This window comes from Myxocyprinus asiaticus, chromosome 41 (assembly GCF_019703515.2).
Source record: "Myxocyprinus asiaticus isolate MX2 ecotype Aquarium Trade chromosome 41, UBuf_Myxa_2, whole genome shotgun sequence".
NCBI classification, from domain to species: domain Eukaryota; kingdom Metazoa; phylum Chordata; class Actinopteri; order Cypriniformes; family Catostomidae; genus Myxocyprinus; species Myxocyprinus asiaticus.
This window is the reverse complement of record NC_059384.1, coordinates 23,042,380-23,068,157: the sequence shown is the minus strand read 5'-3', so window position 1 is coordinate 23,068,157 and position 25,778 is coordinate 23,042,380. Positions and strand designations below refer to the sequence as shown.

At 35.6% G+C, this 25,778-nt stretch overlaps 1 protein-coding gene across 1 annotated transcript in view; it reads right to left on the bottom strand.

Annotated features, from left to right (window-relative positions):
- Positions 1-25,778, bottom strand: part of LOC127431715 (POU domain, class 6, transcription factor 2-like) — a 139,572-nt gene that overhangs the window by 16,899 nt on the left and 96,895 nt on the right. Inside the window, 5 exon segments of the mRNA XM_051682244.1 lie at positions 21-177; positions 4,228-4,437; positions 19,185-19,322; positions 24,043-24,074; positions 24,077-24,113. Of these exon segments, the coding sequence (XP_051538204.1) occupies positions 21-177; positions 4,228-4,437; positions 19,185-19,322; positions 24,043-24,074; positions 24,077-24,113 (574 nt within the window).

The following is a 25,778-nucleotide window of genomic DNA, read 5'->3' as shown; positions in this document are numbered from 1 at the left end:
GAGATGCAGTGGACACTCACTGCTGACTAGCTGCCCGACGCTGAGAGCCGAGGATGAGGAGGATGATGTTGAGGAGGAGGAAGAGGCCTGGCGGAGGGGGCTCTGGCTGTGGGGCATACGGAGCAGACCTGGCTGAGACACAGGAGGAGCCTGCAGAGTTTGAGCGGCCTGTGGCAACTGTGAATAAACATAAGATAAACAACACATTGTAAAATTTACAAAGCATACTTTTCAGAAAATAAAACCCTTACAAAAATACTGTGGTAGTACTGTGGTACAGTAAGGGTACTACCATTGTACTCTGATTTATACTATGGTATTGAGTGACAAACATATTCATATACCATCATATTATTGCATGGTACTCCAAAGTACTTCAAAGAATAACATGGAATTACCATGGTACCATGTTATTTGCGTGGTACATTACACTCTTAGAAAGAATGGTTCCATATAAACTTTAAAGGGTCATTTAGTGTGTTCACTTCATGTCGGAATTTTCATAATTACGAGATTCCAATTTGAATTTATTTTTCACATCTTCATAGAACTCGGAATTACAAGTTGTAATCTCGGAATTCAATGGAAGCTACTACTTGACCATTGTGATATCATGTAAAAAGAACTAAAATGGCAGCATGGGGGTTGCCATTATGGTGAATAGTGGAGCTTGAGCTTTGGTTGAGGACCGGTTCAATTTAAGATTGTTTGACAGTATATTGCTTTACCCGTTGAGCAATTGCAATGCTAATCAGAGCATAGTATTTCCAATTAGCATGCATTCAGCATGCTAGCATTCACTGTACTAGCTTGTTCTAGCTAGTACTAGCTAGTTAGGTTCCCTCTTCTTGAAGTGCTTAAGTTGAGCTTACATGGTAATTTTAAATTCAGCCAAAGAGTTATATTTAATCAAAATGTATGAGTTAGCTCACTCAATATTTCAAGTTAAGAGCAATTAACATGCATGTATAAGCATTATTGCTCAGTTTACATTTGGAACCCCATAAAAGATTCCAAACCCTTTAAAAGGGTTCATTCATTTTGTGGATTTTGTTTGTGTTGCCTTGTTTGTGCAAAAAAGGTTATTTTTATACCTAACATTTTTGACATAGAGTGCTCTTTTGAGTAAAGAACCCTAGGATTCGATATAGAACCCTTATAGACCAAAGTGTGTACCCGGTCCAAAAAACACAGTAATACCTTAATTATTTTTGGCACTTTGTTTTGTGAAGTTATTTGTATTTTTTATGTTTTTTTTTTTTTTTTTTCTAAGCATGAATGGGCATTACAGTTTTTTAACATCTCAAACAGACAGACTCAAATTGAGAGAGGCTACACACAATTCTCATTGAACACAATGAGATATTTTTAACTACATGAAAGAAAGAAAAAACGACAGCATTTGGCTACTCAGCATTGAAACCTTAACACGGAAAAGGAAAAATATCAATTTACTGAACCCAGAAATCAAAATCATGTGGCTACAATATGAGTCATTATTATGGGCAATGTGGCATGACTGCGGCACCATATATTTTCATGATTTATGCACCATTGTGCGCCTCTTACAAAATCCAGACGGTGCATCTCCTCTCACAGAAAGAAACTGTTTCATGTGTCTAAAAGTGGGTTGGCTTCTCTCTGCTGTTCTCTTGCACTATTAATTCTCTTCTGTGTGTTTTTCTTTGGCTGGTGAGAGATGTCAGAAGTGTTGCACACACTGTCAGAACTGTCGACAGGTCTGTGAAAATTACTGAGCTTCTCTGGATCGCTCTGCCGCCACCTTCTTTGACAGCCATAAATTATCGCTCCATGAAAATGTTCAGGAGTCAATTTGAAATGCAGACAAATCCATAAACATTATTACAAATGCATTACTGTGTTTATGTGTGTGATCAAAGGTTCCAGTAAATATGACACAGAGTTAATCCAACAGAAATGAGGTTGACCTCATACTGTAGATGCTTTTATTGCGGACCGTTTTAGATTAATAATAATATGCTCTATTGTTCATTCTTACTAACTTTCACTCTTATATTACAGTTATAGTTCATAGTATACTTCATAATATTATGGGTTAAACCTCCACATACAGTAATACTGTGTGTCTGTTTAAGTAGGTATGTGTTTCGCAGAGAGAAAAAAGAGGTATTAAAAGCCCTGTCAGCCGGCAATATTCATTAAAAAAACATCAAAAACTTACAGTACACACAAAAGTTTCCCCACTGCTTATTACCAGTTCAGAAAGGCTGTATAATTGGATTCTGTTGGCATACAGTATCTGGGAACACTTTCTTGACTGTAAGTGTGAATAGAGTCTCACCAGAGATCTTACAAGAACAACATCTCATTTTTGGTTTACACTTGTTTTGGGCTATATTATGCATACATTGTGCTACATTTTATAGTTTACAGTTTTTGCAGACATGCACAAAATTGTTACAGTGGAGGATTACTTGGAATTATTAAGATAAGTTTTTACATATTCTGAAGAAAATGTGAGTGGTGCTTACCTGTGCAAAACTCTCATAATGCTAGGGTGTTTTGAATGGTTTTAGGTAATTGTTAGATGGTTGCTAGTGCATTACTAGGTGGTTTCTAGATGGTTTCTTTCTGGTCCTAAACAATATTTTTAGGGGCTGTTCACACCGGACGCATATTTTGTATCCATCAATGCAGTTTTTCAATTGTATTCCTATGTAAACGTGCTAAATGGAAATTTTTGACTGTTGTGCCACGTCTTGCTGGTTTTTTTTAGTGTGTCACGCAGGAGCACCATCTTATCCAATTTTCGTGAGAGCAAAACTGCAATTTGTGCCAGCGTAAACTGCAAGTGGACATGGGTGGGTGTGTTTCCACAATCTGTGGGTGTATTGTATGTTAATGAAGTGGCGCAAAGAGTAATTTGGTATCTCAGCATTAAGTCTAAACTCAGTTCCTGCATTTGCAGTTTGGAGATTTCACCAGCAGGTGGTAATAAAGTTCATGTCCAAACTCTGTAAATAAAGTGGAACATCAAATTATGTCCATGACGATCACTGTTGTAGCCGTTTTATGAAACAAATATTCATTAGATTTGTGTTAAACTATCTTTAGGTCATGGTTAATTTTTCAATTATTATAATCATGTTTATATTTACAATTGTATTTATAATCTAATCTTTATTGGTATTTTTCCACCTGTTGTCGTGGAGTGATTTTTAAGTCACTGCAAAAGGGGCCGGTGGAAGAAGTTGTAGAGATTAAAATGTTTGGATTTGGTATGATTTGTTTTGTCCACTTCAATGTTTTGATTATATTTTCATTTAGTTTGAAGTGTAATTTGAATTTAGAAATATTTTTGGTTGAATTTTTTCCTGTTTCAATAAATGAATACAATTTTTCAAAATCAAAATCGACCGGTAGCAGTGAAGTGCATTCCGATACACACTGTTAACACTAGCCATGATTTGATTTGTGAGTCAGTATATGAAAATGAGTAATAATACTTACATTCTCTATAATTTAATGGAGCATAAATCCAAATCCTGGCGAGAACCACATTTTCCAATGTGTATAAATAGAGTCATATAAATATTCCGGAACGTAAGTCCATATTTCTTTTCTTCTAATTCATTGCACACAGTCCATTTACATTACCAACTTCTTATGAATGTGCTGTCTTTGTTTACATTGCTGGTGCTTTACAGGTAATACACTATATAAGAGGAAACAGACGGTCCCGGAAGAAAACCTCAAAATTAAATCGCACTAGTACTTTGCCAAACTAACTGGCGCCTAGACAGCGCATGCTTGCACAAAAATACCAAAACTTCATGGGCAAATAATGACTTATGGCATAGTGCTGTGCTTAGCTTTAGCACTCTTAAAATAGGGCCCGCAGTGTCAAAGTTAATAAAAACTTCAACTATTAAAAACACATACTGTTCCTGCGTTCACAGCATTGCGCCTGGCTTTTTTAACATAAAGATGTGTTTGTTGTGAGGGGCCTCTTAAGGTTAGGTGTTTGTTAGGGGTTTGTAGTGGTGCTGCAATCACCACTAACAATATGTGTTTTATTACGTTAATTTCATGAACACCAGTGGCATATTATTCAGTAAATAAAATGTTCTTGATTTCCACCCAAAATTACGTTTTCAGGAACTTGGTATATTCAACTTCATATAAAATGTAATTCACTTCTACACACAGTAATGTTTTTCAATCTTTAAGACACTCAGCACTTACCTGTTGTCCAGGTTTAATAGGTGACAATGTGATTCCCTGGGTGTTGATGACTGGCAGGATCTGGTTGCCAATCACGGTGGCTATAATCTGACCCTGTGCATTGGTCAGCAGCTGCGGTGTGATTGGCTGTACCTGCAGTGAGGCTGTGCCACCCCCTGATTGGCTGGAAGATCCTACAGAGTTTGGCATCAGAGGGATCGTACCAATGATCTATAAAGATAGTGAGAGGACAGAAATAAAATTCAGGTTGAGTTATTCTCAAAGTAATCAAAAATATATCATCTGCTCTACTGTCTTTGAATAACTGAACACCACTAAAAGCTGAGAAAAATCTTCACTTCAAAACTAACACTTTACAGTATAAAGACCATTTATACAAACTTAAAGTAATGTTGTCACTCAGTTTGTGAAACTTATAAAAAACTCTATAGGGCAAAGCATTCTGTTTATCACAGAAATGTGCAGGTAATTTTTTCTTTTTTTATGATACGTGTGCTATTTGACACCACGATAGGATCTGAAATATTATAACTTTGCACAGACAATGTTAGCAAATTATTTTATCACACTAGTCTCATGTTTAATGCTTACATCTTGTGGCTCTACTTTCGGGTGTATACTGAAACATTTATCTCAGTGCAATACCTCAGCCCATAGACTTTCATTGTAAGTGCATTACTGTAAAGACTAATTTTGCTTTAACACTTTTCCATTCATGTATTTTAATATAATATCTAAATACAATAAAAAGATGGATTAAGATAGATTATATGTCATTACGGCACAGAGAATTACAGCAGATTGTTTTCCGGTTGCACATGTGGATGATGTGAAATCGATGTGCATAATTATTGCATAGCACAAACACAAGAGAGACATCAAACTATATAAAAAAAGTATTATATTATTAATTACAAATTATTAATTATTAATTATAAAAAATATATAAAATTACAATTATAAATATTAAATGAAATTATAATTATAATTATAAAACTACATTCACACACTCCGAGGACCTCATCATAGTCAAACTATCAAAGCCCTCAGATGTTGTAATGATGGATTTAGGGCTACTTAGTACTGGGCAGAGAAAATAGACTGTATTACATATTATTTCTAAGATACAGTAGGCTTGAAAGACATCACACACTCACTCACTCACACGCGCACACACACACACACACACACACACACACACATACATACACAAAATGTGCTCTCTCCTCCTCTCTAAAGGTCAGGCTCTAAGTACCTTTATGTGTTCTGGTGCACACCACTGACTGTATTATCTATCATAAGACCAGAGGTAAAGCGTGAGTGTGTGCGTGTGTGTATGTGTGTGTGTGTGTGTTTGAGAGAGAGAGAGAGAGAGAGAGAGAGAGAGAGAGAGAGAGAGAGAGAGAGAGAGAGAGAGAGAGAGAGAGATTATCTTAACCACTCGTCCACCAACAATATCACAAGAACACATGCATGCCCACACGCACACTCTTTTAATTCTAGTCCCATTATCCATAAGGGATGCCCCCTCCCAATCCATTGCTGTGGTCTCTGGCAGCCCCCCTGTTGTCACAGATCACAGGGTATAACCCTGTGTAGCTGCAGTGTTTTACCTCTCAAGGCCATGGCTTCAATGAGCCATGTAGAACAACAGCTGTGGAGAGAAGGACCAAACGCCTCCTCACAAACACAATCACAAGGCTTATGTCAGTGGAAAAAAAAAGACTTAAGACCCCTTTATCCAGAGTAACACTATTACACGTATAATCACCACAAAATGCATTAATGCAGGAGATACTGTGTATTCTTGACTCACATAACAGTACATTATAATATACCTGAATTGTTACTAAAATTGCTTTTACTTATCACCATAACGATAAGACATTTCTAAAGACAAAGCCATCCGGAAGCACAGTGGTTGGGGCAAATGTTCAAAATGTGTTGAGCCTTGGTGCATATACAGTATGGCTGACAGAGGTTTGAGTCTAGCCTGCAATATGTCCCATTCCTTCATTTCACCCCATTTCCTGTCTTTCTACTTAGTCTATCAACACTGTTATCCCTGATGTTGTTTTAACCCATATAAACTGAGGACAAAATATTGTCATAAATCCTAACATATTACCTCCATTACTTAAGTGTTTTGAGTTAGGTGGATGATTTACATGATTTCTCTAAATCTACTGGATTTTTATTAGTTCAATTTATCAATTGAACAGGATCTTTTATTCTACATGAAAGTGCTTTTTTGAGTTGACACAACTTAAAATTTAAAGTCAACTTAACATGTTAAGTTGCCATTGTATCATTTTGTTTACATAAGTTGAATCACCAAGCATATTTGCCACCTCAACTAAAAAACATATGCTTAATCAACTACATTAATTAATTAAATAATTATTTTTAGTTATTTGAACTAAACAGGTCAAGTCCACATTACTGAAATCAATTGGTTGTCAATCTGTTGTCTCAACAAGGCTTCTTAAGTTGAAAAAAATTGATTTATATATCACTGTATCTTGAGTAAAAGCAGAAAGATAACACAACTAAGTTAAGTTGAGTCAACGCAAATTCCTTATCTCAGAAATATGTACTTTTTTAGGGCAACGATTTTCCACAACATTTTTAAGTTAAATGAACTTGTCCGGGCTTACAGTGAACAAGCACAAAGCCTGAACAATAATTAAAAAATATATTTTTTAGAAACAGAATGTATTAATGAGGAATTGTTTGGTAAGATGTAATAATAGTATGAGATGGCGAAATCATAAGAAATGTTATGAGTTGGCTTGTAAAAACAAAAAACAAAAACAAAACAAAAGTTAAACCCGTAACTCAAACCTAAACCTGACCATAAAGTGTAAACCCTTACCCAAACCTTAAATCTAACCATGATTTTAATAGGAAAATAAATTCTGTTTACCATGGAAGAAAGAAAACATCAGTCTTTGGAACGAGACGAAGGAATCGTATTACAGGCTATTGATATCAGATATACATCAGTCATTTTTATTGCATAAATAAATATTGAACGAGTAACCAACGTTTTTCACAGACATTTCCTTTCTTAAAATAAAGTGTTGCATAGGAGACTAGCTAAAATGTTATGCCTGTCTTATATCAATTGTATGATTGGTCTCTATGGGAATAAAAGTTGTACCTTTCTGACAATTTTGCCTTCATTTTCAACTGTGTTGAACAATAAGAGGGCTTGGTGATGTCACCCAAAAAGGAAAGTTGTTTCAAAAGCTGGGTATTTTAAATGAAATATTAGAACACATTTTTTTTTTCTTATTTGAAATAATTTGCAGATGAATTGTTTACAATTAGACTAAGAACGCTAATATTATATTACTGTAAACTGTATAGTAATGCAAATTGGGTCAGTTCTGATTTCATGTTGACTTTAAAGTCAGAACCGTGGCCTAGTGAATGGAACGTGTGCCCTAGACACATTGAGTCTTGGCGGTCAGGTGGGAAATACAGGTTTAAGTCACTGAGTCAATTAAAGGGCAAAAAGTCCAAAATTAATTTTAAAAGACACATACTACTATACACGATTAGTGATTTTATTGCATGCGTCTACAAGTGTGTAATTGTGTGGGTGTATGCACACAAATGTTTTATATATCACGTAGACTGAAAAAGCACCATTGATCTATCGCATATAATTTACCCTTGCCTGCCAGCGGACCCCCATCGTGCTAACAAGCGCTGCATCTGTATAATCTCTGACTGCTTGTGTTCCCTCCTCTCTACACTCGCCTCTCTTTGACATAACGATGATGGAGCAGTGAAAAAAAGGAGGGCTGACTATGTGTAATTCATCCTCACCACGGCTCATTTGTTTGCGTTGCTTTGCATTAAGCGACAGATAATTTATCTCTCTCTTCCTCCCTCCCTCCCTCCCTCGCTCTTTATCGCTCCCTCTCAATTCTCATGGCCCTCTCTCCTGCCACTTAGCATATTTTATTGTGCGGTTTGGTGCTCGTGTCCCCCGACGTGGCATTTGCATGCTGTCTTGTCTCAGGACTTGTTCCGCTCAATTATTCACTCTCATTGGACTAAGTGGCTGCTCAAACATAAGCAGGAGCTGACAGCTACATACTGTCCCAGGCTGCTCGAAATAGCACCATTTACAGCACTCTCACCTTACTGTGGCCTATCAGGTTTTGTCTTTACACCTGAAACTGCAATAACTTGCGTTACAATAACGTTCAGAAGCGTTATGCCATCCTCAGATTTTTGTGCCAAATGGACTTTGAATGCAACTTACAAAAAAATAAAAAAAATAAAGTGTACCTCTGTACCTGTTGTACTATTATAGTAGGTAAAAAAAAAAGTGTTTATCTAGAGCACTGTTGTGGAAATCACCATTCACAAGTCTAAATTTGTTTCGTCCAATCAAGTTACACCTTCCGCATAAAAGGTGAAAGATGGACCGATCATTTGCTTTAAAGTGAAAATTCTGTCATCATCTAACCACCCTCATGTTGCCCTAAACTCATTAGATTTTTTTCTCAAAAGGAGTTATCAAAAAAGTCCAAAATGCTCTTTTCCATACAATGAAAATGTATAGTGACCACTGGCCATTTTTATAAATAAAAAAATATCAGTGCTGTGAATTGATTAAAATTTGTAATCAAATTAATTACATGATGTGCCGATTAATTAATCAAATTCAATTAATCACATAATTTTAGTAAATAATTGAACTAATTATAAATATAATACATAATAAATATTATAATTCAGATCATTCAAATACATTACATTATATACATATATTGTGGCAGCAGACAAGTTAAGCAATGCAAGTTTCTACAATACAAAAAGTGGCTTGAAAGTCAAAATATTGTTTGTTTTATTTCCATATAATTTAATACAACACTATTATTGGCCTACTTTCCTCTGCGCTATTTTTAATTGTTGGTTTATGTACTCATGCATCAGACAGAGGCTTTTGGAGCATCTCACTTTAGATGCGTTGCATTTCACCAGTTTTCATCATCGCAAGATCCCTGAATTCTATTTTATATTTTTATAAATTATATATATATATTAGATACATATAATATTTGTGATATATAAAAAATACATTTGGTATACATATAAATTTGTTTATATAGATCAGGATTTGAACAGATTAATTTGGTATTATTTCATAGACAGCACCAAGTTAGCCAGGACTGCCTGGGACTGGTGTCCCCTTAAAATGTGAAATTTGTTTTAAATAAGGTTGCTAAGCTGGCAAAAAAAACAACCTGGGCAAACTCGGAAGGACAAATTCGATTTAACGCAGTTTCCATCAATGGCTGACATGAGAGAGTTGACATGTTCCTCATAAATCCTTATAAATAGCAAATAAAAATACATCTGATTTGGTAAAACCATGTCAAACATATGTGGACTTTGCCGGTGACTCGATCATGTTGGATGTAAACAATTCCCTGAAACACAGTCAACCAATCCAGCGTGAGCCTGTGCTACGCTCTTAAATCTGATCATGTATTTTATCCACATGAGCAACACCTGCGTGAAATGGCAGGAGATAACAGCTACCATAAAATAAATTCTAAAAGGTTCATATATTGCGTAAAACATCTGTCAGTAACAGTTTTTTCTTCATGTTTGTATATTTAGCTGCCTTTTGTTTCTCTAAGGGATAGTTCAATTCTGTCATCACTCACCCTTTTCATTCCAAATCTGTATAAATTTCTTTCTTCCATGGAACACAAAAGGAAATGCTAGGCCGAAGGTTAGCCTCATTCCCCAATCACTTTCATTGTTTCTTTTTTCCATACAACAAAATTGAATGGTGACTGAGGCTGTAAGTCCCAAACATTCTGACTAACATCTCATTTTTCATTCCACGAAATAAGAAAGTCATAAGGGTTTGCAACAACATGGGGGTGAGTAAATGTAAAATGTGTATTTTTTGTGTATATTATTCCTTTAACATTTCTTTGTTTGTTGTAAAACAAATATACTTTACACTGTGGTGCTTTTTCCTCCCTTTCTCCCTTTTCTTTGTCTATTGTTCTCTCTGCTTTTCCTCTTTGAGCAGAACTCATTAGGATTATATTGCCAGTGATTCCGAGGGAATGTCATCTCTTCCTCCAGCTAGGCCAATCTTTGGTGTTAGCCATGGCCGGCAGGCAATATCCCTGCCCATTTTCTGCCCTACTGCCCGCTGTTTGGAGGGGAATAGGATGGGGACACATATTGAGAAAGAATTCCGAAGTTCTAACATCCATTGCTGTGAAAGCAGCACAGATCAGAGGCGACCAAAGATCACATTTTTGAATACAATCTTGGTCAAAGCTATTATTTGCTTAGCAAGTTTTAGTTATACAGTAATACATTAATTGTTTTATATAGAAGCTTATCTAAAGATTCATATAAAACTATTAGGATGATTTGTGCACTTTATTATAAGTTGTTTTGTAAAACTTCCTGCTAAAAACAGTAACACTTAAAATTACAGTGACCATGTTATTCATGTTACATGTCAATATAATGAATTCTAAAGTAATGACATATATAATTAGCAATAATGACAAAACGTTTCAATTTTAATAGTATTACAGTGTACCAACATCTGTGCATTATTATTACATAGTAATTACATAAGTAATTATAAAGTAATTATACTATAACATTGACAATTTAACATGTGACCCTAATATTATATATATATAAATGTAAAGGTATTTGAAACCTCTAATCTTTAAATTGTAATATGCTTACTGAATTTATGATTTCTCTCTTTGGAGTCATGATCTTTAACTAGGGTAAACTTGAGTAGTAATATACACAATATTTGTAACATTTAAGTGTACAGGTTTGTACGTTTGGATAGACACTAAAATGTACAATATGGATGCTTGTAAGCATCTAAAACATAAACATTTTAACGTATTTACAGCTTTAGAAATGTAAAATATTGACGAATCCATTACAACAATATTTGAATACACAAATCGATTATAAATATATTTGTACATTTGTACTGTTTTATAGATATTTTAGATCACTTAACCCTACCCCAACCTCTTAACATAACATTTCAACAATATAAAAACATGAATGTATTAATTTACATTGATTAATGTACAGTAGCAATCATTTTTGTTGCAATATATTAATTTATATATATTTTACAGCTGCTAATCCTACACCTATTCCTAAACCTAACCATAACCATTTATTAAGCATATAAATCATGAAAGGCAGATAAATTTAATCGCTGCATCCGATGTGCTCCCTGATGGCATACAACAGCATTGTGTGAGGTGGAGAGTAGAATTTAAATTATTAAATCGCAGTAAATATTCTCCTGATGCACTCCAGAACGGCACTGTCATATCTCATTCAAACATATACACCGCAGAATATGACAGTCGCAAACGGTCACAAGACACTTGAGAGCCAATGAGCATTCGACATCACTGCCGTAAAACCGCTGGTTGTAATGCTCGAGGCGGCAATTTTTGAATTTTGAAAACGAAACCAACTGTTAACTGTTACAGCAGACGTGACAGCGCTGCAGCGGATGGAGATGGAGATCGTTGAATAAAAGGCTTGAATTTGGGTCTGTTCTTCACAGAAAGCAGTCTGAAGATTTGGATTATAGCTGACACATGTATGGATTAATTGTATTATTGTTTTGTGGTGCTTTTTATGGTTAATTTTGTTTTTTGGCATATTCTGAAAACTCTTTTGTGTCCCATGGCAAACAAAAATAAAACTAAATGCTTAACAAATGATTAAACGATTACACAGTTTTTATTCATTTTAATATTTTAAAGTTTAGTCTTGGTTAAAGTGATACAATCCTTTAAAATGTTGTGTAGGGCAGCAGAAATCACACAGAACTGAATAAAACCATTAAAATATCATATTATAATGTCAACTGCATTAAATGTGATGGCATTTAACTTATTTCATTGATTATAAATTAAATGTAATTAACTAATTAATTCTATGAATTATTCAATATTAATCAATTCAAACAGTACACGTAAACATTTGTACGTTTCTATAGGGGTTAATATGTAAAATGATGACATCTATATGCTATCAATAAGTCAGTATTGTACGTTTCAGTGTCTCTATGCAAACGTAAGAGAATGTTCTTTTGCTAGAACCAAACTTTACGTAAGAATACATACGAATTCTCATGAGATCACGTTGCAAGGTCGATGGATAAAACCAAATCAAAACTTCAGAAGAAGGGGTTGCTTAAGCCAAACACTGTTAAAAAAGCTGGGAATTTTACACATGCCATCAGTCATTTGGCCCAGAAGAGAATGGGAAGGTCATTCTGGTGAAAACCTTTGATCTTCCTACTCATTGGATCCAAAGCAAAAAAAAAAAAAGAAAAAGAAAAAGGCATCTTTTCCATCTAAAAGATGAATGACCGGACTAAGCAGTGGATGGCAGAGGACAATTTTCATTTATACTGGTGAATACCTGTTTGCTATGAGACCCTGTAACATTTGCAAAAATACAAAAGGATAAACACTGAAATGATAGCCACAGATGAAATGCAATTTTGCCAACAATATGCTTAAATATAACCTGTACATCAACAAAAGAATGCAGTCAAAACATATGAAGTCAAGCTGAAATGTGTACAAAAGACTTAATGCTCAGCAGTATCTCTAAATATTTAATAACTTAAAATGACTTTCATTGTTAATTCTCAGAGGTAGTAACATTCAATATTTCCCTCTTCAAATATCGCCATTTACATTCGGTTTTCCTAAAACAGTCACAATGTACTCCATCCTTGCCTAGCATCCTCGCCTAGTTTTAGCCAAGTAAAAAGGCTTCTACTTTTTAGACTGAGCTTAAAGCAACATGGCCACATTCATGTTATTTTAGTAATCTCCTATCAGGCCAACATTAATGCCTAAGAGCTACATCAACAACCAAGTCAAACAAAGAGAGCTTCTTTTATTTTAGTCTAAAACAACACTGCCTCATTCCTTTTTTTTATTTTTTTTTATTTTTTGTCTGTGGCAGCATCTGCTCTTCCCCTGGCCATGTCTGGGGCTTGTATTAGTATCATTTTAATGTTAAAAGCAAAAGAAAGGAGGGGGGCGAGACTCAAAAGGGTGGTGGGTGTTTTAGCAGGCTCAAACTGAATAATGTACATCAGTAATAAGGTCGGGAGCAGAGCCTGCAGCCCTGGGCTTTGACCATCTCAGTGACCTGATTATGTCAGCCAGTGTCAGCCACCATGACACTACAAACGCACAGAGCATCCCATCAGCGGCTTTGCCATGCCGATACGTCCAGTTGAGCCCTGCAGACACCTTCAGTATAGATGAGGCCACACCAGTTTGTTAGGTAGCATCAACCATATACACACACATATGTCTTCAGATATGAGTGACTATATCATACACTGAACATATGAATATAAAAGTTGTTTCATACGCACAGAAGCTTGGATGAATTTCAATTTCAATTGAATGTCAATATGTACCAACTAAACTGATGTAAGAAACCTTTGTGGAAAGTTTTTGAGTGATCTCATTCGTAATCGTCTGTATTGTATGCATTCGTATTTTAATGTGTTTTTTGCACATTATTTATTGATTTCTGTGTGAGTGTGTGTTGTCAGAATGGTTCCCTCCAGTCTTTAGAAATCTCACAAAACATAATGAAACCTTTAACTGTGTTAACATATTTAATTAATCTAATTTTTATATAATCAAGCTATGAATTCTATATATTCAATATTCTATGAACCTTAAAGGATTCATAAGCATTTAAAGGTAGTGGAAGGCTGATTACCACAAAAAGTAATTTCGTCTTGTCACTTCTTTATTTAAAAACAAGCAAAAATCACGGTTCCAGTAATGGACTTACAATGGAAGTGAATGGAGCCAGTTCATAAATGTTAAAATACACAATGTTTTAAAAGTATAAATAGGAAATAAACATTATACATGTTAACATGATTTTAGTGTGATAAAATCAGGGATCTACTGGTGTTACAGCATTTACCAGATTATAAGATTTATCGGCATTGTGTCATCATGACAACAAAGTTGAAATATTAGATATAACTTTACACAGTTAAGTTAAGTGATTTTATCACACTAAAATCATGTTAACATGTATGATGTTTACATCTTGTGGTTATACTTTTGAAACTACGTGTATTTCAGCATTTATGGACTGGCCCATTCACTTCCATTGTAAGTGCCTCACAGTAACTGTGATTTTTTTATTTATTTTTTTATAAATGAGTGAAAATTCAAAACATTAAAATTGTAGTAAACAACATTATGCCATACATTCTGTCAAATGGGCTTAACTTGTATTGAAAGCAGAACATTCCTTTAATGTACGTGTGCTAAACCCACACTTCACTCTACCCATAAAAATTTACTAATGAGATGACATCTCTAAAGCAAAAAATTAGAAGCATTCATTAGATGTATTTGATTACGTCCAGAGCAAATTGTTAAAAGCGTCCATAAAGAAGAGTACACTCTAAAAAAAGATGGTTCTTCGAAGGTTCTTTACTGACCTTAATATTTCTATTTAGAACCATGTCTTCCTGAAGAAACCTTTTGTGCTGAAATGCTTCTTTGCATTGGGCATTAGGGGTTCTTTATTCTGCCCTTTTGTTTTTTGAATGTAACGTTCAATAAATTCTTTCATAGCCACCGTGTCATTGGTTTACTCACAGCACTGGAGTCCTGGCAGCTCAACCGACAGCTACACAGACTGTGCCACCACAGGTAAACTTGATATATATATATATATATACAGTACTGTGCAAAAGTTTTAGGCACTTGTAAAAAAATTTGCATAGTAAGGATGTCTTCAAAAATAATGAAATAAATAGTTTTCATTTATCACTTAATGTCATACAAAGTCCAGTAAACATAAAAAGCTAAATCAATATTCGGTGTGACCACCTTTGCCTTTTAAACAGCACCAATTCTCCTAGGTACACCTGGATAGTTTTTCTTGGTTGTTGGCAGATAGGCTGTTCCAAGCTTCTTGGAGAATTCGCCACAGTTCATCTATCTATTTAGGCTGTCTCAATTGCTTCTGTCTCTTTATGTAATCTCAGACTGACATGATGTTCAGTGGGGGGCTTTGTGGGGGCCATGCCATCTATTGCAGGGCTCTCTGTTCTTCTATTCTAATCTTTTCTATTTGCAAAAGTAATGTTTGGGAGTCTAAAATGTATATTTCCTATTGACACACTAAAGCTGAAGATATAAATAACCATCTTAAGACAAATGCTTTTGTGAAACATCTTATTAGACTTAGACTTTTGCACAGTACTGTATATATTTTTAAATATGTCCCTGAAACATTTTAACCATTATTAGTATTAGCAGGAAAGTTTTTAGGGACAAAAATCCCATTAGCTCAGTTAAATGGGAGTGAGCATTTGCTTATTTTTCTTTTGCTTCACTCACAGTTTTTGAAAGTGAAACCTTTTTAAAGTTGACAGTTTATCATACAGTTTATTTGGGAGCAAAACATTTTTTAAGAGGTTGGCTAAATTTGAAGTCATGATTTATACCACTTTTGTAACCGCTATGGCTGTAACTGTTCATGTTGGGGAGATCGCATTTTCTCAGCTCATTCAAGTCCTAAAACTCCTAGAAGAATATACAGTAAACTGTATGGTGAAACTTTCCACAAGTTGTTATTATTTTAAGCATTAACATGACTAATTGCTCAAAAATAATTAATGCAACATTGTCCTCTACGCGTTCAATAATTTTAAGTTATTTTACTCAGAGCTTATTAACTTTAGATTTAGAAATGTAGCCCTACATAGTCCAAATAAAAACCTGCATCCAGTAATTTTTTGCAAATATATTTAATAACCTTGAAAGGAAGCTCATGACATCTGTTTTTCTCTCTATGCAGGGCATGAGACTGATGGACCAAATTTAGTGCTTATAATAACCTCTAAATAATAATCACAGAATGAATGAAACTATGCCTGTTATCAAACAACAGATGGTTTTGTCATTGCTTGATAAAGGCAGCACAGCGCATGGGTACGTTTTTGCAAAATGCTGAGCAAGTCCATAATAAGCGCTTTAAATTTGAACCTTTACAAAGCAAAACTTTCTGTAACTAGTGATTTCCAAGCCATAAGATTGTCTTTTTTATTTTATAGATCTCTACCAGAAAATGCAAGTGACCAACTCAAGAGGTGAGATAAAATACTGACATAATGTTCAGAAAAAGCTTGTATTTTTGGATTTTTATTGTGATTTCAGGTATCCATCCCACTCAGGGTATGATTCATTGTCTGCTCTGAAAAAGCATAGGCTATGCCTGCCTTAAAGCAATCAGATTACGTGAGTTTTAAGTACTTTTACCTCACTTTCTTTTTTCATATCTATTTTTGCCACTAATTTATACACTGTAATTAATTAATACAATGTCATTTATTTGTGTCATTGGTTTACAGTTAAAACGTAGCTACACTGTCTTCCAGCTGTGTTTGGTGAGGATACTTCACTCCGCTTCTTCACTAAGCATGTGATTGATAAAGACTGAATTTGTGATCCATATTGAATTTTGGAATGTTTAAATTATTTACTTGTGTTTATGCATAAACATTTTGCCCAGTCACAAAATAAATAAATAAATAAGTCACACCTTATTTCACTTTTTCTTTTTCACATTGTGAAGGGCTCACATACTGTATATTGTCCACATATACTGAAACACTGACTCTGAACCTAATTGTGTATTTCTACTCAGACAGATGCTGTTGGACCCCACAAGCTCATTACACTGTGTAACATTTTTTTGGTTTCCAAAAAATCCTGGGTAGTAAACGTTATTTCCTAATTGCTTATGCCTGAAAAGTATAGAAAATGGCTATTATTCCCAACAAACTTCGCTTTTGTGACCAGGACAGTGATATTTTGAAATTTACCTATTTCCAATGAGAAAATGGGCAAATTTGTGTCTTTTCGTTCACATAAAGTCAGAAAAAAAACAACAACATATGAATCCAAATTAACATGTATTTATACTAAAGTAATATTCAAAGCCGTGCTGGTCCATAATGGTAACAAGTACCCGTACCTTCCCCTGGCTCACTCAGTGCACCTCAAAGAGGATTACAACAGCATCAAGACCTTGCTGGACACCTTGAAGTATGATGAGTACATTTGGGGCTGATTCGTGAAAGTGATTTACAGTATAATCGTAAATCTCGAAAAACTACTCACTTCTAAATCTTTTGTAGTCATTTTTGTATTACTTTAGTATAAATACATATTAATTTGGACTCATATGTTGTTGTTTTTTCTGACTTTATGTGAACGAAAAGACACAAATTTACCTGTTTTCTCATTGGAAATAGGTCAATTTAAAAATATCACTGTCCTGGTCACAAAAGCAAAGTTTGTGGGGAATAATAGCCATTTTCTATACTTTTGAGGCGTAAGCAATTAGGAAATTACGCTTACTACCAGGAACAAAAATTGTGTTACATAGTGTTACTTGCGGAGAGGGTAATTACACCAAAATACACAGTAATGGATGGTGAAGACATAATTGAGGATTGTGCAGATATTTTAGAGAAGCCTTCAGTTCAGTTTAGCCTTCATTACATCTGTTTTGTGTTTCCATGGGACGTTGTTCTTGCTTGAAGGACTGGTTGTCAGTATGAAAGAAAAATACTCTCTATTTAAAATATAAAGGAATGTACAAGTTTCTATCACAGCCTTAATGTGTGGAGCAATGTAGGGGTCTGCTATTTAATTTGCATATGCATTTATTGACTCTTTCACGTTATGTATTTGTTGATGCATTAATGTATTAAAGAGTGATTTATGCATTATGCATTTATGCACAATAATGTATTAATGTATTCAACTAATGATTGCTGTAAAAGCATTTTTAATTTTTTCTAACATTTTTCATTTAAATAGAAAATAAAAAGTTCTTAATTGACTTGCCTTGCTTTTATTTATTTATGTGTTTGTTTGTTTATTTGTTTGTTTTGTTATATTTAATGTAACACCATAGTTTAGGCTATAATATTTTATAGGAGCAGATATATACAAGGATAGAAAAAAAAACCCCTACTTGCATCAAAAAGGTTCTTTATAGCATTACTGAGGTTCTAAATAGCACTTTCAAAGGAAGGTTCTTTATGGAACCTTTAAAAAAAGGTTCTATTTAGCACCAAAAAGGGTTCTGCTCTTGCTACAAGCCGAAGAACCCTTATTTGGAACTATTTAGAAACATTTTTCTTAAGAGTGTAGGCTACAAAGCCAGGCCCCAAGAACGCAATTTCTCAAACAATACTTTCCATCGTATTAGAGGAGAGGAAGTGTCAGTGTGAGGAGGGGAATGAGACAAGGGTTAAGGTAAATAATGCCGTCTGTAGCGTGAAAGGGCACATTGGCTATACAATCTTTCCTTTAATATGGGAGCGGTGTGCACCTGTGATAAGATGATTCATTAGATAGGGCCCTGGTCTGACAAGCCTCATCGTTCAAGTCTCTGTATACTGATGGAACAATTCTGCAGTCAGCCCCATAAATATGACAAGGTCAGCGTTTTATCCCCCGTGCTCCCACGCTGCTGTCCAATTTAAAAACAACGCCCCTCTTGGGCTCACAGTCGCACTAACATGGCTAAAGACGGGGCATGGAGGTCAAGACTAAAGACTTATTTGGATTTAGTCACATAGGTAACATTGCACTAATAAAGGCAACCTCAAATTTCCTTTTTGGGCGAACTATCGCTTTAAGTGAACTGCAAAAACATAAGCATATAAATGTCGACTAACAATTTTTATTTGTCAACAATCCATTTACTTACCGTCCTCTATTTTATAGTCTACTGATTAGTGTACAGCAGACTTCAGCTTATATGTGCATTGCAATGCATATGATCTTTCATCTAAAAAAAATCAGTGTTTATGAACGTACCTGTCCTTGTGCATTGGTGACCAGCTGCCCAGTGACCCCCTGCAGACTGGAGAGTGCATTACCAAACACTTGTGACCCGGCAATAGAACCCATTGCTGCTGCCGCGGCAACCGCTGCCTGACTGGCCAGAGGGTTAAGCTGAGGAATTGAACACAGAATTAAAACTGATATAGAATTCAAAATACTGAAAAACATTAAGTATTTATTCACACACCACATAAAATATGACATAAAGCTGAAATTGTAAAAGCCATGGATGTACCAGTAAAATTGCAGTTGTTTATTATGGTTCATGGTACAGGTCTATACATGGTGCACATTAACAGGATTCATACTTCAGTTCAGGAAACAGTGCTTGCTACCAATGTATTTTTACATGTTACATATTTCTGAGTGAAACAGGGTATTTAATGAAAAAATTGAGGGTGCGACTTGATTTTGAGTGTACTGGTAATCAATTACTTTAAAGTGAAAAAAGTCTCTTATGACAAATATCATCTGAATGAAAAGCAAGACTGGGAAAATCATTATATTTTGATGAAAGATTACAAAGTCAAACATTTTGGAATAACATTGGAATAACATAGCACTAATTAATCGTTCACAATAAGAGCATAGTAAGAAAGTACGGATCAATTTTGATTTCATGTTGACTTTAAATAGCTAAAATGAACTACAACTGCATATCTGTAAAGCCTACAAATTACACACTTATTATATCCATGTGAGTAGGGTTTGACAATTATGACAAAAGTCATAATTGATGATTATTTTCTTGATACTGTAATTGTGATTAATTTCGATTAATATAATTTACATTAAAATACATATTTTGGGTGGTTCAACTGCATACCATATTCTTAATGTCAGCTACACATCCAAAACAAGCTGAGAACTGTGTTCCTGAAATACTGTATTGTGGTTCAGTACATCAAAACTAGTTGCCAAAAAAGGGGTTTTCAAACTGGGGTCTGGGGACCCCCAGGGGGCCGCAAAGTGGTGCTATGAGGTCTGCAGAAATTTTCAGGAAAAAAAAAAAGATTTAATATTTATTGAATTTGACATTATTACTGTTTTACTCTGCTTTCTAAAGAGATATATTTAAGGGTCCTTGGCATCAAAAAGTTTGAAAACTCATGGCCTAAATGGTCAACTTTACATTAGCCCTATTTAAAAAAACAACAAACAAAAAACACACACACACACACACACACACACACACACAAAAAAGCTGCAGTTCAAATTTTGAACCAATTATACACAGAAAGCAATGCACAATGCTAACACATGTTAAAAAGAAAATTAAATAAAAAATATTTGACACAATATAAATCGACCTACATAGACTGTTATAATTGGCACTTTTCACAATTAGTTTATTGTGGAAGCTGTAATTGTAATCTAGATTGTTTATTTGATTAATTGTCCAACCCTATGTGTTAGAATTCTAGCTTATCTTGCACTAGTAACTGGTAGTATGGTGGTACATTAAGGTCTAGAGTTAAAGAAGGCAACCAGTTTTTCTTAACCCCTACAGTCGATTTCTCTGCTTTGGAGTGCACCGCCAGTGTCAAAAACACACACACACAAATGCACATACAAATGCACAGGTGAATAAATCAAGCTAACCTCCTAATAAGCAGGGAGAATGCAGTGCTTATTTGGTTGCAGGGCCTTATTAGGTTCTTTAAGTAGATCAAGAGCTCACGCAGGACTGCACACAGACTCCCCAATTACTCATCACAATGAGGCAGTAATGGAAACAGCGCTCCATGCAGACAGAGGGGAACAGGCACGGTGACAAGAGACAGAAAGAGTCAAAGAAAACGCCATATCCTAATGGCAGTCAACAGCGATATAAGCAGCAGGTTATTACTGAAATCAAAATGCTATTCTTTTTGATGCCTTCTGAGTTTGCCTTAGCTATGTATCACAAAGCACATAAGCATGAAACGACTACGACATTGTCTGAACTAAAGTTCACAGGAGTATGGTGATCATATTTGTGATACCATTTTGCTTTAAAGGAATAGTTCACCCAAAAATGAAAGTTCTGTCATTGTTTACTCACCCTCATATCATTCCACAACAGCATTACTTTCTTTCTTCCTTGAAATACAAAAGAAGACATTTTGAAGAATGTACTGGTCACTCTTTTCCATGGAATTAAACTGAATGGAGACTGGACATTTTAAGCTTCAAAAAGGATGCTAAAGTTCCATAAAAGTGGCCCATATGACTTGTGCACTATAGTCCAAGTTTTCTAAGCCTTGTGATAGAATTCTGTGAGGAACAAATCAAAAATAAATCACTATTCACTGAAAATATTTACATCTGCCCTAGCCCTCCTTGGCACATTTATGATAGTTCATGAGAAAACTAACGGTGTCTGATTCTTTTGAAATAAATTCTTGTGGGTTGGATCTTTAAAATGAATCAGTTGATCCCATTCACAGAACTGGACTGAATGATTCAGTCACGAACCAGACTGATTCGGTTCTCGGTCACAGCGTTTCTCAAATTAACAGAAGAGGAAGATTAGGAGGCCTGGGTAGCTCAGCAAGCAGAGACGCTGACTACCACCCCTGGAATCGTGAGTTTGAATCCAGGGAGTGCTGAGTGACTCCTGCCAGGCTCCAAAAGCAACCAAAGCCCGGATGCTAGGGTGGGTAGAGTCACGTGGGTTACCTTCCTCGTGTTCGCTATAAGGTGGTTCTCGCTCTCGGTGGGGCTAGTAAATTGTGCATGGATGCCGCGGTGAATAGCGTGAGCCTCCACACGCACTAAGTCTCCGCAATAACGTGCTCTGCAAGCCACGTGACAAAATGCGTGGGCTGACTGTTTCAGAAGCGGAAGCAACTAGATTCGCCCACTGCCACCCGGATCGAGGCAAGTCATTACGCAACCACGAGGAATTAGAGTGCATTGGGAATTGGGCATGCCAAATTGGGGAGAAAAGGGGAGAAAAATCAGTAAATAACAGTGAAGATTATCAGTGAATAACTGATAATATATATATATTATGAGTGCATGGTTAAATGCTCATGGAAAAGATTTGTTTTTAGCCATTTTTTAAAGACAGAGAGTGAGTCTGCTTCACGGATGGAGTTGGGAAGGTCATTCCACCAATGAGGTACGGTGAAACCAGAAGTCTGGGAAAGTGATTTGGTGCCTCTTCGTGTTGGTACAACAAGGCGCTGCTCATTAGCCGACCGCAGGCTTCTGGTGGGAACGTAGCTCTGCAGAAATGATTTTAGGTATGATAAATGATAACATTCTTTAATCATTTAGACTCACTCTCGTTGTTCCAAACCATTGTGTCTTCGTCTTCTCTGGAACCAAAAATAAGGTGTTAGGTGACTGGCTAAAATTTTATCTAACATCTCCTTAATTGTGTTCATTGTGTCCAAGTCATTCTGGTTTAGAAAATGAGGGTGAATAAATTATATCATAATTTTTATTTTTAAACTATCACTTAACAGAGGGTATAAAGGATCACATAGGCACATGATTCATGCATGCATGGTGTTAATAATAATAATCCGATCGGAAGTAACTAGTTACTCGCTACTTGAGTATTCTTTTAATTGTATACTTTTTTACTCTTACTCAGGTAATTATTAACATCAGTACTTTTACTTCTACTTGAGTAATTAATTTTTAAAAGACTTAGTACTTTTACTTGAGTATAGTTTTTGGCTACTCTACGCACCTCTGGTTATTGGATGGAAAGCTGCGACCAGTTAATTCTTCAACATTTCTACATACTGTATGTGTTCCAAGGAAGAAAGTCAAGTTTAAAGGTTTAGAACAACATAAGGGTGTGAAAATGATGACAGAATTTTCATTTTCAGCTAAACTGTTGCTTTAACTAAAGAAGTACCCATATCTAACCAATTTCAGGCTATATTCTTCTTCTGCTTCCTGTCTCCCCGGTCTGCATCCCCCCCACCCCCCTTCCATCTCTCAGCGGGGGTCATTCAGCTTTGTTAAAGTGAGAACATTCTGCTGCCATTCATCTTTCATCTTATCCCACCATCATATATTACCAGTCTCTCTGAAATCAAATGATGAGAAAATACCATCGAGCGATCAATACTTTTTCATTGACAGTAAAGGTTAAGCACATTAAGAATGACACCGCATTTGTCTTATGAAATCATATTTCATGTTGGTGGCCTAAAATTGGCTGAGATTGATATTACGTCCCCCGGACTGAAAGTCATCCTTTTTTTATCACTAATCACAGAAATCGCCTCTTTGTGGCTGCCGCTTCTTTGTCCTTCTGCAGAAGTCAAGTGCCAGTTGATAATATCAGCGACCCTAAACATTAAGGGCAACGATTTTTGTTCCTCAATGCCTCGCCATGTGGCTATTGTAAGTGATAAAAGCTCTTTGAGATTTGAGGACATTTCTGCGTTTTGAGGCTTTCATTTTTTACCATTTGTCAATAGATTTTCAATTGATATATTTGCATTCAATGTTAGCATTGAAAAGGTACTTAAAAACAATTACAGTTCAAAATGCTTCAGTTTGACAATGGCTATTGTGTTCAGTTTTTTTACGGGAGTCTTTTGTTGTTGTTGTTGCATTAGTAAAATTTCAGACAGCTTGTGATTTCCTGCAGAACAACCCAGTGACACTCCTGAGTGCTTATTCTGTTAAAAAGAAAAGGAGAATAGCTTTGTGATTGCAGGAAAGGTGGCTATGTAGAGAACATCTTATCTTGGGGTAACATCTTCAGATAATAAAAACATGTATTTCTGAGAGGGGGTGAGATGCAGAGAGAGAGAGAGAGTGAGATAGACAAGGATGGCAATATCAAGCAGGGATTGAATTCAAAGATTATCCTCTATACCCTATCTGAGGGCAAACACTCTCTCTCCTTCACTTTCTCTCTCTCTGATGGAGTAGATGAAATGCGTTCTCCTGGAATGATAAGATGGGTGAATTATCTGAGCTGATACAGTACATATAGGATCTTCTTTAGTGATCCACTGACATCTGAATGTTATTTTGCTGATTTCCTAGGTTCACTTGATAGTCTCAGAACAAGTACCTTAAAGGTGAAATGTGTATTTTTTTTTTTTCCATGTTAAAATACTTTTTTCTATCCCAGCTTAATACGCAGACACAAAAGTAAGGCATTCGTTTGTTTATTTCCCCAAAAAGTTCAAACACATTGGCTCTGTGGCACTTTCAAAATATTGCTGTTTGTTCGACCAGCCCGAAATATCAAACATTGGCTCAAACAATAGCCTGAGTTTATGCTGGGACTATCTGTTTGTCCAATCAACAGAATTCTTGCAATAATGTGTGTTGATACTAATGCCGCAACAATTAAACACTTTACCTTTAACCTTGTGCGACTCCATATACACATGCGTGGACATTGTATTTTGGCTCGCTATACACAACGCATAATTTAAATTCATTTAAACCAACTGATTTCAGTTCAGGAGTCTCTGGGCTGTCAGTAAAGGGTTAAACTTTCGACGCACGGAGTCCTGTGACAAAACAGCATGGCACCGACTACATCTGGTAAGAAACCTAATAACTTTTTTACATTGAAAACTGTTTGAGTCAAAAGATTAGAGTCTCTAATTTCATCCAATATGCCATTTTAAAAATTTGAGCGATCAATTGCGAAACCCCATGCTGCTAAACACAATGTACACTAATGTGTACTTTAATGCAATCTTTCCTTAGAAATCCTATTTACTGTGCATTTTCACATTGAGAATCAATGGGTTCATCCAAAAGCTTAAAAATGTTGCTTTCAGAGGCTTTATATGGAGTAAGAATGAAAATAAGCTTTTGTATTAAACATAAATATCTAATATTGGCATTATATTCATGCTGTTCAGCCAGAGGGAAACTGTCCCCCACAGTGAGCCTAGTTTCCTCCAAGGTTATTTTTCTCCATTAACCAACATGTTCCTTGACACAGTCGCCTTTAGCTTGTTCACTGGGGGTTTAAATACAAAATATAATTTACTTATTTATTTTATTATTTATTTTAAGACGCAATATACAATCATGTTTTTTATCAAACCGCACAATTATGACTCCAAGACATTACTATATTACAGCTTCTTTCTCAGTAAAAACTGTACTGTTCCCCTCTCGCCACCCCATAGTGGCATAGTGCCATTCATGAGGCACCACTGGCTGAACACGATCTAAAATTCAAATCACTGCCCCCAGTGGCTGAAGCTGTTGTTGAAAATATGGGCACATGTGGGCTCCAGTTTCTGGGTGAAATGTCCACAGGGTGGCGCCAAAAGCAAGTTGTATATTTAGTTGTAAGTGATGTTATACAGTCAACAGCAATACTAATTTTATTAGCTCTACTCCCAAACCCCAACCCTACACCTAACCATCAGTGGAGTAAAATTTTAATTAACCTCAAAATCACTCTCACAATTGTTTATGTGAATGCAATTACTTCCTGGTTTGCACAGGACCAGAACCCATTTCTTAGAGGTTGCTCGCACAACACGCTATCAGTAATGCTACAGGGAAAGGTGGTCACAGTGAAAATGATGCAAAAAATGTTTGATGGGGTATGACGTTTGTCAGTTATTCAGCTTA